Consider the following 13,679-nt stretch of genomic DNA (forward strand, 5'->3'; position numbering starts at 1 on the left):
AAAAAGAACGAAAACTTTGTGACCATACGATTGTGACCATAACATTGCACAGTTCCGATATTCGGCAAATTTAATGAATCATTATGGCACGTATAATAAAGAGCGATGCAAGAATTTCCGAGATGTTGTTTACAGGAAGTTGCTGATAGTTGACGCCATAGCTTTGGTGAATCACTTGTCGAAACACGTAGTAAAGCCGCTTCCGGTGCAATGGTCACAGTCATACAAAGTTTAATAATAATTAATTTTGTTCTACCAATAAGCTAGCAAGTACTTGGTAAATTGAAACAATTTCTTAAGTTATGAATAACTAATTACGACCTAAGACTAAAGGTAGAAATGGTACTTAGCAAGCCGCAATACCCGGTGCAATGGTCACAGTCATACAAAGTTTAATAATAATTAATTTTGTTCTACCAATAAGCTAGCAAGTACTTGGTAAATTGAAACAATTTCTTAAGTTATGAATAACTAATTACGACCTAAGACTAAAGGTAGAAATGGTACTTAGCAATTAGCCACTCTAAAGCTAAATTTAATACGGTTACCACAATTATTACGAAAGTGGGGAAACTTAAAAAATACAAGACATGTGCACTATATTGTCTGTATAATATAGCGCCAAAGATACCATATCCTGTCGATTATCCGGCCGCCTGTTTCCGCTTTGTAACATACTTCTGCTTATATCCGCTTATATCCGCTTTCTGACATACTTCTATGTCTTGTGCCTTTCTGGGCAACAGCTTTCCAATGAAAGTACTGTATTAATTTTTGATTCATCGGATACTGCAGTACTCAAAGTCAAAGCCATGTATCAAATTTGTAATTTTTGTTAAACAAAACAGCAGTGCAAAAGACGTACAATAGTTGCAGCATGTAAGTACTGTACGTCTTATGCAACGCTGCCTCCTGCTTTATTGCCCGTATGTACTCAATTTTTTTACAAAGCACTTAATAATTCTTAGGCACCCCGACGCTTTAATTAGTCAGAACAATTAACTGCTGGCCTCTGAAAAACAGTAGTTCGTATTTACATTGAGTACACAACTAATTGTTAATTACATTCAGAAATCAGGGCAGAAGTAAAATCATCACTATAGCCCCGTTTGGCTAAAATCGGTTAGAAAAAGCGGCAAACTATATTAGGACCGGCATATGATCCGCCCAAAAAATGTATGTGTCGTGCCGCAATGCTTGCGCGGTAGCAGCGACACAACACGGGCTTACGCTTTTACGGTAATGGCTCTTGAAGTTTATTTTACTGATGTAATGTGCTGCTTCTTTCCGGTTACTCTGCGCATGGCAAACATGTCGCGCGAAGATGGTATGATTGTTTTTCCAAGCAGTCGTACGAGTACTGAGCCACATCACTGTGCTCGATGTCGAAAGTGACCAAGTTTGGTCAAGCTACCTTGCGGTGCGAAAATAATATTAACATAAGTCTACGCCACTTATAATAATAAGTAAATTATGAAAAATTGTTTTACAGGCCGGAAGGTCAGTGTCACTTTGCGTTTGACAGCGCAACTTCACGCTATTTATTTCGACTGAACAATGAATAAAAAATTACATCATTAGTCATACGAATGTCTTTCCAAGTTTACACAATGTCAAATCGACGAAGTTTAGAAACCTTTTCAACAGAATCATGGAATGTTAAAACCGAATCAAAAATCTACAAACCACCGAAAACAATAACGTAACACTCTCGACAAGCAAAGAAGACACGTGCCGAAACGCCACAAGTTAAGATAATAATAACTGTATCGAACAGTTGGCTTAAAGTTTTCGTTTGCTCGCCGTGTAGCGTTCCATGTACTGAAATAAAATACAAAGTATGTATAATACTACGTAGTGAAGGTAATTTCGATTCTCGATTCTCGAAGCATTTCGTAAGTATATGTTACCTGTTCATAACCATCCACGTATTGTAACTCCTTCATCTGGAAGACATTTCCTTCAAGCGCTAACAAGGAAATATTTGATTCACGCAAAATACGGGGACTGATTTCCTTTAGCGGAATACAGTTCTCATCCAACCGCAGTACTCTTAACCGGGAGCTTTTATGAATAGCATCCGAAATTGATGATATCTACAAAACATTAAACATAGGTCTGAGTTTTAATACTGCACACTTGCTGTGCCGCAAGACCGTTAAGACAAATACTCTATACAGGTTAAAACAGTACTGGTCCTACTGGATACTTTTAAACGATGTTTCATAAGATGCAAAGGCTGGTTCATGACATTCCACAAAATAAAATAGTGCAAAGAGAAAATTAACGGTTTTTATCAACCCAGGTTCCAGGTACGTACACCGTTATAAAATTATGCAATGTGAAACATCGTTAAAACATACAGGCACAGACAACAGTAACTGTCGGCGCAACAATTTCTTATTCTATAAAATCATGGAAACTTTAAGCAATACTTACTGCAATTCCTCTATTAGTTCTAACTTCTCTTATGCCGCTATAAAAATTAGAGCTGTGAGTACGAGCATTAAGACCTGGTGATGGAAACGGTTCCCTTTATAGTTCACAACAGAAAAGGAGATGTTAACACGGTAATACTTAAAACGGTAAGTATTAACACGGTAATACTTAAAAAACTGATTTCATGCATAAACCGGTGTGTTACCGTTTACGTAGCTCCTTACTTGATTTTTGTTCAGAATCAACTCATGTGCGTTCAGTTCCGCGGTCTCAGGAGGAATCAGAGAGATGCTATTTTTCGTTAGGTCCAAAACTTCTAAGCTGGGAAGTTTGCAGGTAACAGTGGGAAAGACTGCAAACTCATTGTTCTGGAGCATGAAATATTTGAGCGAAGTCAGATTTCGTAACTCCTCCGGGAGAGCGCTGAGACGGTTATTGTTGAGGGACAAAGTTTCAAGTTTACTTAAACTTCCGATCTGAGGAGGAAGAGATTCTAAAACCCAAAAAATATCAGTGTGCCAGGAATGACAGAAATAATCACACAATGAACGCAATTCATCCCTGAGCAATGATAAAACCTGCCTGGGAAGGCAGAAAAAGTGAGAAATATGACAAGCAGTCGAAATCGGCAGTTAAAATAAAACAGGATATAAAGAGTAAGAACATTGCTGCTTCAAAATTACTGATACAGACGTACGACAGTCCAATCACTTAAAATTAATTAGGAATGCAGAAGTGCCAACCAAAAACTTACTGAAACTTTTGTTAGATTATTTACAGCACTCCCAGCATGATCGTATCAAGACGTGCAAGTATGAAAGTCACTTTTATATTCAACTCATGGCACATATTGCGAAATGCGAAATCGACTCTTCCTGTAAGAGTCCTTTTGAATACTTTTTTAAAGTGTAAGAGTCTTACACTTTAAAAAAGTATTCAAAAAAGCATGAGAAAAGTTCACAGTAATAATTGGTACTAATAACAATCAAGGGATGAGAAATCCTCGCAAACCATTTACACTGCAGTAATTTTTTTGTACCGGCTACCAATAAAAACAAAAACAATGCCATGGTTAGGCAGCTACGAAAATAGTTCCAAATACCAAACAAACACAGGCCGAGCTTACCCAGTTGGTTATCGTTCAGTTGCAAACTCTTCAGTGCACTAAAGTCCCCGATCCAGGGTGGCAAGCTGGAGATGGAGTTCTGGGATAAATCAATCGTCCGAAGGCTCACAGCCAATCTACAGCATAAAAATTTTACCAGAAACTGTAGCAGCCTCGAATCCAGATCAAGTGGAAAGCAGTGGATGGTAGGTATTGTTTACCATGAGCTACGAACCTGCGAATCGGTTCCGGAACCTGAAACAGGAAGTAAAACAGTGAAAAACCATTCAAGTATACGATATTCATAGTAATTACAACATAAGAAAAATTTATCCCACTAAATTCTCGAAGGATATATTACAGCTACTCTCAGCCTACTCGTAACAGGTTGCATAGTTATCCCGCAGTGTTGTACTCGTACGTTGATGTTTCAAATTGTCTTTATGTACAGCTTACCTCTTTGAGTTTCTGTCCCTTGATCACAAAAACACCGGTCTTTTCCGACGTTTGCAAATGCTGTTTAACTGCTTGAGCATTTCCCATTTCCCAGTGCAAATGGAGGACGTTATAGCCTTCTAATCAAAGGAAGATACACAAGCTAATAGTCTAACACAGCAATAAGTGCAATAACAGTACTGACAAAGTCAGTTTTTGCATCTTTTAAGTTTATGATTTTATCTATTCCAGTATTCCGGAAAAAAACTTTTATGTGCAAATATGGAAAAAAGATAACAAAGGAAATCATTATGTAATTTGAAAGGGATATGCACAGCAAGAGTTCAAGAACAAAAACTTTTACCGTACGGTACTTCTGAAATTGCGAAAAAAACGAATAAAACGGTACGTATTAAAAAGGAAAAAGCTTCTCACCATCAGCTGGGGTTTCAGTCATTGGCTCCGCCGAGAGGCCGAGCTACTAGTGACGTGACGTGACGTTATTGACTGGGTGGTGGGCAGTGGGTACCGTCCTGCGTGAAGTGGGATCAATTTTTCGTGTTTATTTAAAATTACTAAGCGGCGTTTTGCCAAGATTTCCAAGAATATGGATAAACTGTACCGTCTGGTTTCTTACTGAAGCCAATGTTGTATTCGAAGTTCTTTATCGTAAACAAATGTACCAAGTACAGTACCGGCAGAGAGAATGGTATTACCATTCTCTCTGGTACCGGTAGTGGTAAAGGTTTGCCATTTGCAAAAGTTCGGTTTCCATATTTATTTGATCATCTAACTTGTTTTATTTTAGCCCACTAGCATTCGAAAATAGATTATTGTCAATGCCTGTTATCACAAAACGTAAACTATTACAGTAACTGGAACAATCTGACTGAGTGACGATTGACTATAAGTTTACAACTGTCCCGAACATTGTATTTGTCGCAAGGTAGTTTTTTCTCATTAATTCCAGCGTTTATTATAATTCTGTAAAAATTAATTTTGCCCCAGCTAGCGCTCGCAAAACACAGAAGCTCGCGTCACTGGTTTACCGTACGAAACCATATGATTTTATTGATGAGCGAATACAAAAACAATCTAACAGCCACAAAAGAAACATACATTACAAATTTAACAAGCAGAGGAAACAGGCGGCCGAATTACGGAGAATATTTGATCTAAATTGACCGAGGCAAGCTAGTTAAACATTAGAAGTTAGAACTGGCTTGTGGATAATTTAACACCGTAGATAAGCTTTGACTTTAATTAGAAATAAATGGTTATATTCGAACTACCGATAATGGACACTACCGATAATGGACGTAAAACTGTTTACACGTTTATTTGATTCAGATGGTAAGCGGTATCAGCGCCAACAAAACTTCGCTGCTGGTTCAGAAAAATGCCAACTTCCGAAAAAGAAAACAAATACCGATAAAATAATATTGTACACAAACACCCGACCTAAAAGTTAAAATCGACTACTCCGCACCTAGGAAAGAATAATTAACCCTACCAATCACATGAAGTCACAAATAAATTCCTCGAAGTGTCTAATAAAGAAACAACAATGACGGCATCACCACAACGCGTGCCATTTCAAAAAGAACAAATAGCCGGTTCGCATTACACACTGGCAGAAGACATTCTCTGCATTTTCTCTATCCGACATTAACTCGATTTCGTCTTTTGGCTAAAAGTGGATTCGTTGACTTATCCAAATTCTTCAAATGCACCTGTTGATCAGTATCCACGCGCATGGTCGCTAATGCATTATTCATCTCTTCCTGTAATTCAGGCCACACTTCCTGTTCTTCTTTAAGGACTTGCACGGAATACAAAGGAGTTTGCGGGACAGCCGTATGCATCTGCAAAGAATTAAATTTCGAATATTTAGTGGTTGAAATGGAATAACTGGAGTCCATGACTATAAGTTAACGCTCATCTCATTGTCAGTGCAGGGAAAAGAGATGCACTGGTTCCACTTACAGCTATCCAGTTTGTGCGCATCATTTGTTCTATCGTCAGCCGTTGTGTAGGATCAGTTTTCAGCAGCCCTTTAATGATATCCTTTGCGTCACGGGATACTAGAATACAAAACAAAACTCAAGATATCCATAAAAATTGCGTTTTAACCCTCCAAACTGTCAAACCATCAGGCTTTACCATGTTTTCGTTTTCAAAATGTTTCACCTTGGCAATAAAATATTATAATCGACTGTAACGCTCCCCGTTAATATCTTGTAATACAGCTAAATGCAGAAATGGATGTATTTTTGGTACGACAGACAGTCCCAGAACTAGAAGTACTGACAATTACACTAAGGTAGAAACTTTATTTACAGTATGTAAAATTCTATTTCATATTACTGTTTAAGAATTCAAGGTGATAAAAGAATTCGTTATTTGGCTGTTCGTACATTTTACTGCTTACCGTTATCCCATTCCGGGCTATGAAATTCATACTGTCCAGATCGTATTCGTTTCTTCATTCCCGGAGAAATAGGAAGACCATGATTACTGTAGAAAGGCGGATAACCACAAATCCTACAAAAGCAGCAATTACTGGAGATAGCGAAAAACAAAACTCACCAAAATGAAAGATAACAACTTCATTCGCTGTATGGGACGGTGTACTTGTATTTGCACATTGTACAACAACGTTTAACGAAGGCTTCCAAAGTCAAAAACCAGAGAACGCCAACGAGCAAAGGTCAGCTACTAGACCGATATTCGTTTGCCAGACAAAAAACAGTGCACAAATTCTGCATAACCCGAAGTTCGAAGGTGTTCGGTTGTGTGCAGTCTTTTATGAATCACGAAGAGACCATACAAAGTTGAAAGTACTCGTACCACTGCAATTCTGCGCATGCTTCTCAGTGAAATTTGAACGAACATCCAGATTCGTGCGCTAAAATTGTTTGACCCCTCGTGCTTACTCGCCTCTCTAAATTCAGCATTATTTGCCATTTGAACGAAGTCCACTTACAGAATGTACATGACGACTCCAATGGACCACATATCACAGCTTTTGTCGTATTTTTCAGGTCCCAGTACTTCCGGAGCCACATAATAAGGAGTATAGCAGGGCGTCTTCAGGGCATTCATGGAAGTTAGCTCTTTGGCAAATCCAAAATCCGTTAATTTTAAAACACCCTCACTCCCTGGTCGGCTGTACAATAAATTTTCCGGCTGCAAAAGCAATCATTCAGTACTACGAATAGATGCAGTAGGTATCCCATATTCAGCGCCGGATAGAAACGCCGATTCCAAAATTTTCGCCAGGTCGCTTACTTTGATATCCCTGTGGGCTATATTCATGGTATGAAGGTGGGCAACAGCTGAACAAATATCCCTCATGATCGATGCCGCTTCTGCAATAAGATGCAAACCACCGTCATGGAACAATGGCAATTACTCGTACACTGGCATACGAGTATAAATGACGTCAAGGCACTCACCCCTTTCGGTGAAAGGCTGGTCCCCGCGCGACTGAATCCGGGCAAACAGTTCTCCTCCCTCCATACTAGAATCGTAATGAAAAACGATGAAACACTGAAGTACGTATAATATTCATTAGTAATTGTACCCTGTAAGTCGCACGAATATACATACCATTCCATAACGACAAGTAAGCAGCTCTTGCCGGAGAACACATTTTCATAAACGTCAACTATGTTGACAATGTGCTTGTGACCGGATGCTTTCCAGTGAAGCTCTACTTCTCTTCTTGATTTAGGATTATCCTGTAGGACCTGCGCAAAACAAGTACGGCGGCGTTAACAACGTGCGCCAGATTCGTGGAAGGGCTGCAGTGATGTAATCACTCAATCGCAAAGAATGTGATGTCACGCGAGCGTGAGATAAGGCAGTACGATACGATCAAATCATCAAAGTATCAAATGTAGGTACCGAAGTTTGGCCAAAAGTACTACGTGATCCAAGAAAGACATCACATTGATTACACTTACAGATTCTAATCAATAACAACAATTCATTAGAAACAGTTGAAACATCGATAAAAGTTGATCCGCCGGAAAACTGTTGCTACTTGATAAATGGCAAGCAATTAAACTTGCGGATGATTTCACCATGATCAAGAGAACCTGATTCATCTGGAGGTATGCTTGTAATCAGAAAATGGTCATCAAAAGACAGTGTCTTTTTATGCAATCGGTTTATTTATCGCGCTATTTATTCTACAGTACTGTACCTTCAAACAAGATCATACGCTTAATCATTTCAGTTCATCAATTTTTTTTAAACATGAAATTACTACCATTCCGCGTTAGAAGACAGAGGGAACGTAATTTCCATAAAAAACAATACTAGCAAAAGATATAAAAAATGAGCTTCAGAAAGTGCTACTTCAAGGATGACTCTCGCAACATGCATGAAATAGTCGATGAGCCGTTAAACGATGATTCGCGATTACGACAGAGAGCATTCAACTGTAGGTGAGAGGATGACGCAAAAAACGATTCATAAATACTGCCGTGACTCATTCCCGTAATTCATAAATATAGCAATACATGCGGTAACCGTGCTAAATATAATATTCAAAACAACTTTTCGGACTACGGATGCTTCAGACGAAAGTTTCATTAAAAAAATAAAGCTCATTCAAATACAATTACTTGAGGCAAAATTCAGCTGCGCTATGAAATAATTGCAGTTGGTTTACATTTCTTAAGCAACCAATAAAACCCAGGTTCGATTCTAAGAATATTCTGCTTAAACTTACTTTCAAGGCCAATTTGTGCCGTACGGATCCACGGCTAAAGCATTCCACGACTTTCCCGTTAATTCCCAATCCCAGCACGTTTGTGCTGATATCGTAATCATCGTTAATAGCATTGGTCTTATAGACCAAAGGTCGGTTCTGGAATCTACGATAAATAAACATTTAAATTTAAACAAACCGAATCTAACTATACTAATACTAATCGCATCCAAGCTGAAGGAAGACACTGTAAGGATCAGTCAGTCCAACAAACCCACTTCAGAGTAGATCTTTATACAGTTGACTTGCGTCTTAGTGCTTAAAAAATACTTTTAAATTACAAAAGCAGCGATAGTGGCTAAAATTATTGGCCATCGCTAACTGTTCTGGTAGCTGCGTAGCAAACAGTGTTCAACAAAACTGCTCAAATCAGCTTGAGTTTCAGGAAAACACCGTACCGATTCAAGAGCAATACCAAGAAAATGTTATGAGTACGGGGTATTACGCCTAATCTTGCTCGAAAGTCGCCAATAATGGCAGTGCCTGCTATGTAAGCAACTGCAAAGCGGCAGGCCGCAGACATATATAATAATATAACTGATAAACAGGTTCTCCTGTTTCGTGGGCTTAATCTTTCAACGCTACCTTTTTAAAATCAGCACAACAAAACAAATTTACCAGTTATGAGTTACTGTGGCCGCCACTGACTTGTCAGTTGAGGAACTGAATATTCAATAATTAATATAAATATACTTATTATTACTTAATTTAATTTATAGCAAAACTTACAAATTATCACGTCTTACTGTCTTACAACCGTAAATACTAAGTACTAACAAAATTAATACGAGTCACTTACGATTAAGTTTTCAGATTTTACGAAAACTGCAGAGCGTGCCAACGTATAATTAACAAATTTTGAATTCCACAAGATAGCAGGAGAAAAATCATATAAATATTAAATCGCGACAATCTAGCTTCCAATAGAAGTATAGTAACTACATTTAGTATCTTCATATCTTGCGACAAACTCCATTTCTCGCCTGTTTTACTTACCTTCCCAACATGTTAGGCAGGGACTGCTGTCTCCCTTCCTCTAGCTGCGAACGGTTCTCCAAACCGGTTCCCGACTTTCCGCCTGGTCTGGGAGGGAGTTTACTTCCAATATGATTTTCGTTAGTGGCTTCAGTGTTTTCATCAACAGCAGGAAGTGGCTTAGTACGGAGCTTGGACAGGTATTTGGATACCCTTTTCATTTGATGCACACCAATCGGGCGATCAGGCAAAAAATAATGACAGTTACCGCGTTGGGCTATTAGGATTGCTAACAACATATGTCAAAGTCAGCATCAGCGGAATCGGTCTGTACGCAAACGCTTCACAGTAAATAGTTCGTCTGTAGCTGCAGTTTCTTGTAAATGAGACGGGAGCTTCAAACCAAAGACTCTAGATCGAGTACCTGCTCAGCGAAAACTGAACTGAAACGGAAGTTTCATCCTATAAAGGCGGGTGTGCACAGAGACAGTTGACTGACGCAATTCCATTCGTTCGTTCAGTCTGCTCACCAGTCGCTGTAAGTGTGTCCAATAACAAACAACCTGAATGAAGCAAAACAACACGTTTAATAAGCCACATAGTAGTACGTACTACGTACTACGTAGTACACACCATGAATATAAATATACTTAATAATTAGCACACCGATGAAAAGGGATAAATATTATTAATATGACAATTATTAGATTAATCTCCATCTTGATGTGAGCTAGTTAAAGGGAAACTAAATTAGTGCTTTTTCCATCGACGCAAAAATTTAAATTTTTGACACCGTGGAATTTTCTAATATCTATATACTCGTACCACATGTATGATAATAATTACATCTTTATTTTAATAAATTTAATACAAGTATCTATTATAACATTTCCATTCAAGATTGTGTTGTAATTTTGAATAATAGCACCTAAATTGTACATTAAATACTCTTATTATTTGCTTATGTGAAAGTGCAATATTTCGATTTTAACATTTTGGCAAAATTAAGTTCAATGCAGATTATGCAGTGCAGTGCATAAACAACAAAAACATAGCAAAAAAAATTTTATGGCCGTCAGGCCATATTATGAACAAAAAAATTTAATTGATAAATTTGTACTCAAACAAAAAAAATTTTTGTTTTACGTTAGATTTCCGGCTTTGACGTCGTCAACGTGATAACTCATGACTCATTCCAAAGTCCAGACCATTGATTCTTACGTATCCTCGCTTACGTCGCATCCGCGCGATGACACAGATCTGCGGTTAATTCATGCTCATTCAGCTCATAAGAAGTTTTTCGCGAACGATACGTTGATTTTTATAGTTTTTCATCGTTAATAAATTGTTCAATTTCAGGAAAATGCCATATTCCTAAGCATCGTTTTGTGATTTCGATATACTTATTATTGCTTGCTAGTTGGGTAGATTGCACACTGGTGGTTGGTATTTATTGCAAAGTGTGAATTATCCTTGAAGTTGCTAGAACCACCAGACGTGGACTCACAAGTCAGTCAGTTGATGATTAGGGATTGGCACAATAGGGATTTCTGGTCTAATAAGTAAAGCTTACGATAATTTATAAGTCATCCTGTCTGCTTGTGTTATTTGGGGATATATTATTGTACATCTTGATGTGCCCCTACTGGTGCTCGGTTTTCGTACTTAATGGTATTTAATCTACATCCGTAATTCTCTGCCTTCCTGTATAAATCTACAAGGACCTATTTAGTGCGTACCTTGTGCTGCCAATTTCACACTCGAGCTTGTTATTCGAGTATAGCACACGTTTTCAGTCAGTGTGGAGCCTGCAGGCCCGTTCGATCTGCTGATACAGTCAGTTTAATATATGACTGTGTGTATACATTTGTTTGTTATTGAACCACTACGGAATCCAGGAATCGGCCAGTCAGCTGTGATCATCATCGAAATATTCCGAACCATTGTTTCTTAGCGACTCAAGTGAGGGAAGAAAAGAGGACATACTGGGAAATCTTCCACTTGTCTAGGCTGTACTATTTTCCCCCGTCTTTCAATGGCAGCAACGACTTCATCTTCGACGCCTGCTCGTCGGAGATTGTTGCGAGATTTTAAGAAACTGCAGGAAGATCCTCCAACTGGAGTGTCTGGCGCACCAAACGAAATGAATCTGCTCTCGTGGAATTGCATTATTTTTGGACCTCAGGGAACCCCTTTCGAAGATGGGACTTTCAAATTAGTCATGGAGTTTACTGAAGATTATCCCAACAAACCCCCTAAAGTTCGATTCTTGTCCAGGTTGGTGTCGTTTAGCGTGTTTTGCTTTACTTAATTTACTACTCTAGTATTATTTTCTGCATCATGGTAAGTAAACCACCACCTTGGCCACCACCGCCTTGGCTGGCTGAGGAATAAACTTTTACCGTAAACGCTTTTAAACCTCCCATTGCTAGAGTTAGAACACTTCTCTCCTGATTAGACTGTTGGAACAATCTTCTTGCAGAATGTTTCACCCCAACGTTTACGCGGATGGATCGATTTGCCTGGATCTTCTCAACAGGTGAGAGTCTGCAGAGTTTTGGCGCTTTAATAGTTTTTATAGGCTTTTCTATTATGTCATCTGAAGTCGTGGTTCTGGAATTTTGGCCATTAAGATTAGTGATCAACAATTCAAAAATAAACAATTCACCTGGCATTATTTTATTTCTTTTTATCTAACTACAAGTCCGTGTTTTTAAATGGAGACATCTTACCTTTTCTCCTTGATTAATGACAGTTTCGTTTTGCTATTGCGAACATTTTTACATTGTTGTAGCAGATATAGACTATTGATTACAGTTTCTTTCCTCGTTTCTAAAGTGTGGGTAAATTTCCATGTGCATGCTGCAGCATGCAGCTTCTGTTTTTGCACTGGCCGCTTTTCGGTAATTATGTGGTATGATGACTGTGATGTTAAGACTGGAATGTACTTGTGGAGTAGAGAATCGGGTTGGAGAAATATCTGCTAACCTTTGCAGTTACTTAATTTGTTGTTTTCTGATTCGAATAAGGCGTTAGTGGCACACAGGTAGATGGACACGGACGACGTTCTTAATTATCCGGCACAGTACTGTACATCATTACACGAGTGGCATAGGTCGTTGTAGCACTGCTTTTCACGTTTTAGTCGATGGAGTCCAAGCTACGATGTGGCGAGCGTACTGACGAGTATTCAGTCCCTGTTAGACGCACCGAATCCCAACAGTCCAGCGAACAGTCTGGCGGCTCAGCTTTACCAGACCGATCGAAGAGAATACGAGAAGCGGGTTGCTGCCATCGTAGAAGAATCCTGGCTGGATGCGGAAGGCGAGGAGCAGCAGGGTCAGTCGTCCAAAGAAGATGCCTCTAATGAAACTGGAGAGGAAAATGCTCCATAGTTGCGAATAATATACTGCCGTGATGGCTTTGACCTGATCACAGTACCTTTGACATCTCATTTGGGCACTCAAGTTGCTGATCACGCTGCGTACATTAGGTGGAACGGCGGAAGATGTGCTTATTTTGTCCTATTGCGTCGTCGTCTGGCGATTATAATCTGCTTTCTGTAAAAAGGATATTTTGTTTTTTTGACAGCTGCAACGTCCAGTCACTGTCCCGCTTGCAGCTGCATTTGGCTTTGTTTGGCGCTTTCATTGTGTTCTTCAACTCTAACCTATTCAAAAGATTGTTCCAAATACACATAATTCTTTCGTTATGTTAAGTACTATATAATTATGCACCGCTTGTTAGAATAAACGAAAAGATTTCTGGCTCGCACTTTATGAATGGCTGGAATTTGATAACACGAAAAATCTTCAGTATTCAGCCAGGTGAACCACTTGCAGTGCGTGAAGGGTGTTCTCGTTTACTTAAGTTTTCAAAATTTTTCGTTAAGAAGTTTTTTTTTAAATGGTCGCTGCTTCATTGTCTTTAAAGTTGCGTTGATTA

At 38.8% G+C, this 13,679-nt stretch overlaps 2 protein-coding genes across 2 annotated transcripts; one reads left to right on the forward strand and one right to left on the reverse strand.

The window, feature by feature from the left end:
• Nucleotides 1-1,529: 1,529 nt before the first annotated feature.
• On the reverse strand, nucleotides 1,530-10,199 carry LOC129599209 (MAP kinase-activated protein kinase 2-like). The gene is given in 15 exon segments (XM_055497377.1): nucleotides 1,530-1,821; nucleotides 1,911-2,096; nucleotides 2,664-2,932; nucleotides 3,566-3,681; nucleotides 3,780-3,799; nucleotides 4,001-4,089; nucleotides 5,634-5,844; nucleotides 5,966-6,063; nucleotides 6,411-6,523; nucleotides 6,966-7,168; nucleotides 7,271-7,350; nucleotides 7,438-7,502; nucleotides 7,592-7,731; nucleotides 8,721-8,865; nucleotides 9,756-10,199. Coding segments are annotated over 15 exon segments (2,052 nt in total). The 5' UTR covers nucleotides 10,034-10,199; the 3' UTR covers nucleotides 1,530-1,782.
• Nucleotides 10,200-10,999: 800 nt separating this feature from the next.
• On the forward strand, nucleotides 11,000-13,502 carry LOC129599207 (ubiquitin-conjugating enzyme E2 B-like). Its single transcript, XM_055497375.1, has 3 exons — nucleotides 11,000-12,011; nucleotides 12,217-12,273; nucleotides 12,880-13,502. The coding sequence occupies exons 1-3, from the start codon at nucleotides 11,770-11,772 to the stop codon at nucleotides 13,127-13,129; spliced, it is 549 nt and encodes a 182-aa protein (XP_055353350.1). The 5' UTR covers nucleotides 11,000-11,769; the 3' UTR covers nucleotides 13,130-13,502.
• The last annotated feature ends 177 nt before the right edge of the window (nucleotides 13,503-13,679 follow it).

The sequence above is a fragment of the Paramacrobiotus metropolitanus genome, unplaced genomic scaffold (assembly GCF_019649055.1).
Source record: "Paramacrobiotus metropolitanus isolate TYO unplaced genomic scaffold, Prichtersi_v1.0 Parri_scaffold0000140, whole genome shotgun sequence".
NCBI classification, from domain to species: Eukaryota; Metazoa; Tardigrada; class Eutardigrada; order Parachela; family Macrobiotidae; genus Paramacrobiotus; species Paramacrobiotus metropolitanus.

What these genes read in the sequence shown, in the direction of transcription:
- LOC129599207 (XM_055497375.1), top strand. Translation starts at nt 11,770, where the DNA reads ATGGCAGCAACGACTTCATCTTCGACGCCTGCTCGTCGGAGATTGTTG. An exon ending in AAAGTTCGATTCTTGTCCAG is followed by an intron (nt 12,012 to 12,216) that starts GTTGGTGTCGTT and finishes ATCTTCTTGCAG; the next exon opens with AATGTTTCACCCCAACGTTT. An exon ending in TGCCTGGATCTTCTCAACAG is followed by an intron (nt 12,274 to 12,879) that starts GTGAGAGTCTGC and finishes TTCACGTTTTAG; the next exon opens with TCGATGGAGTCCAAGCTACG.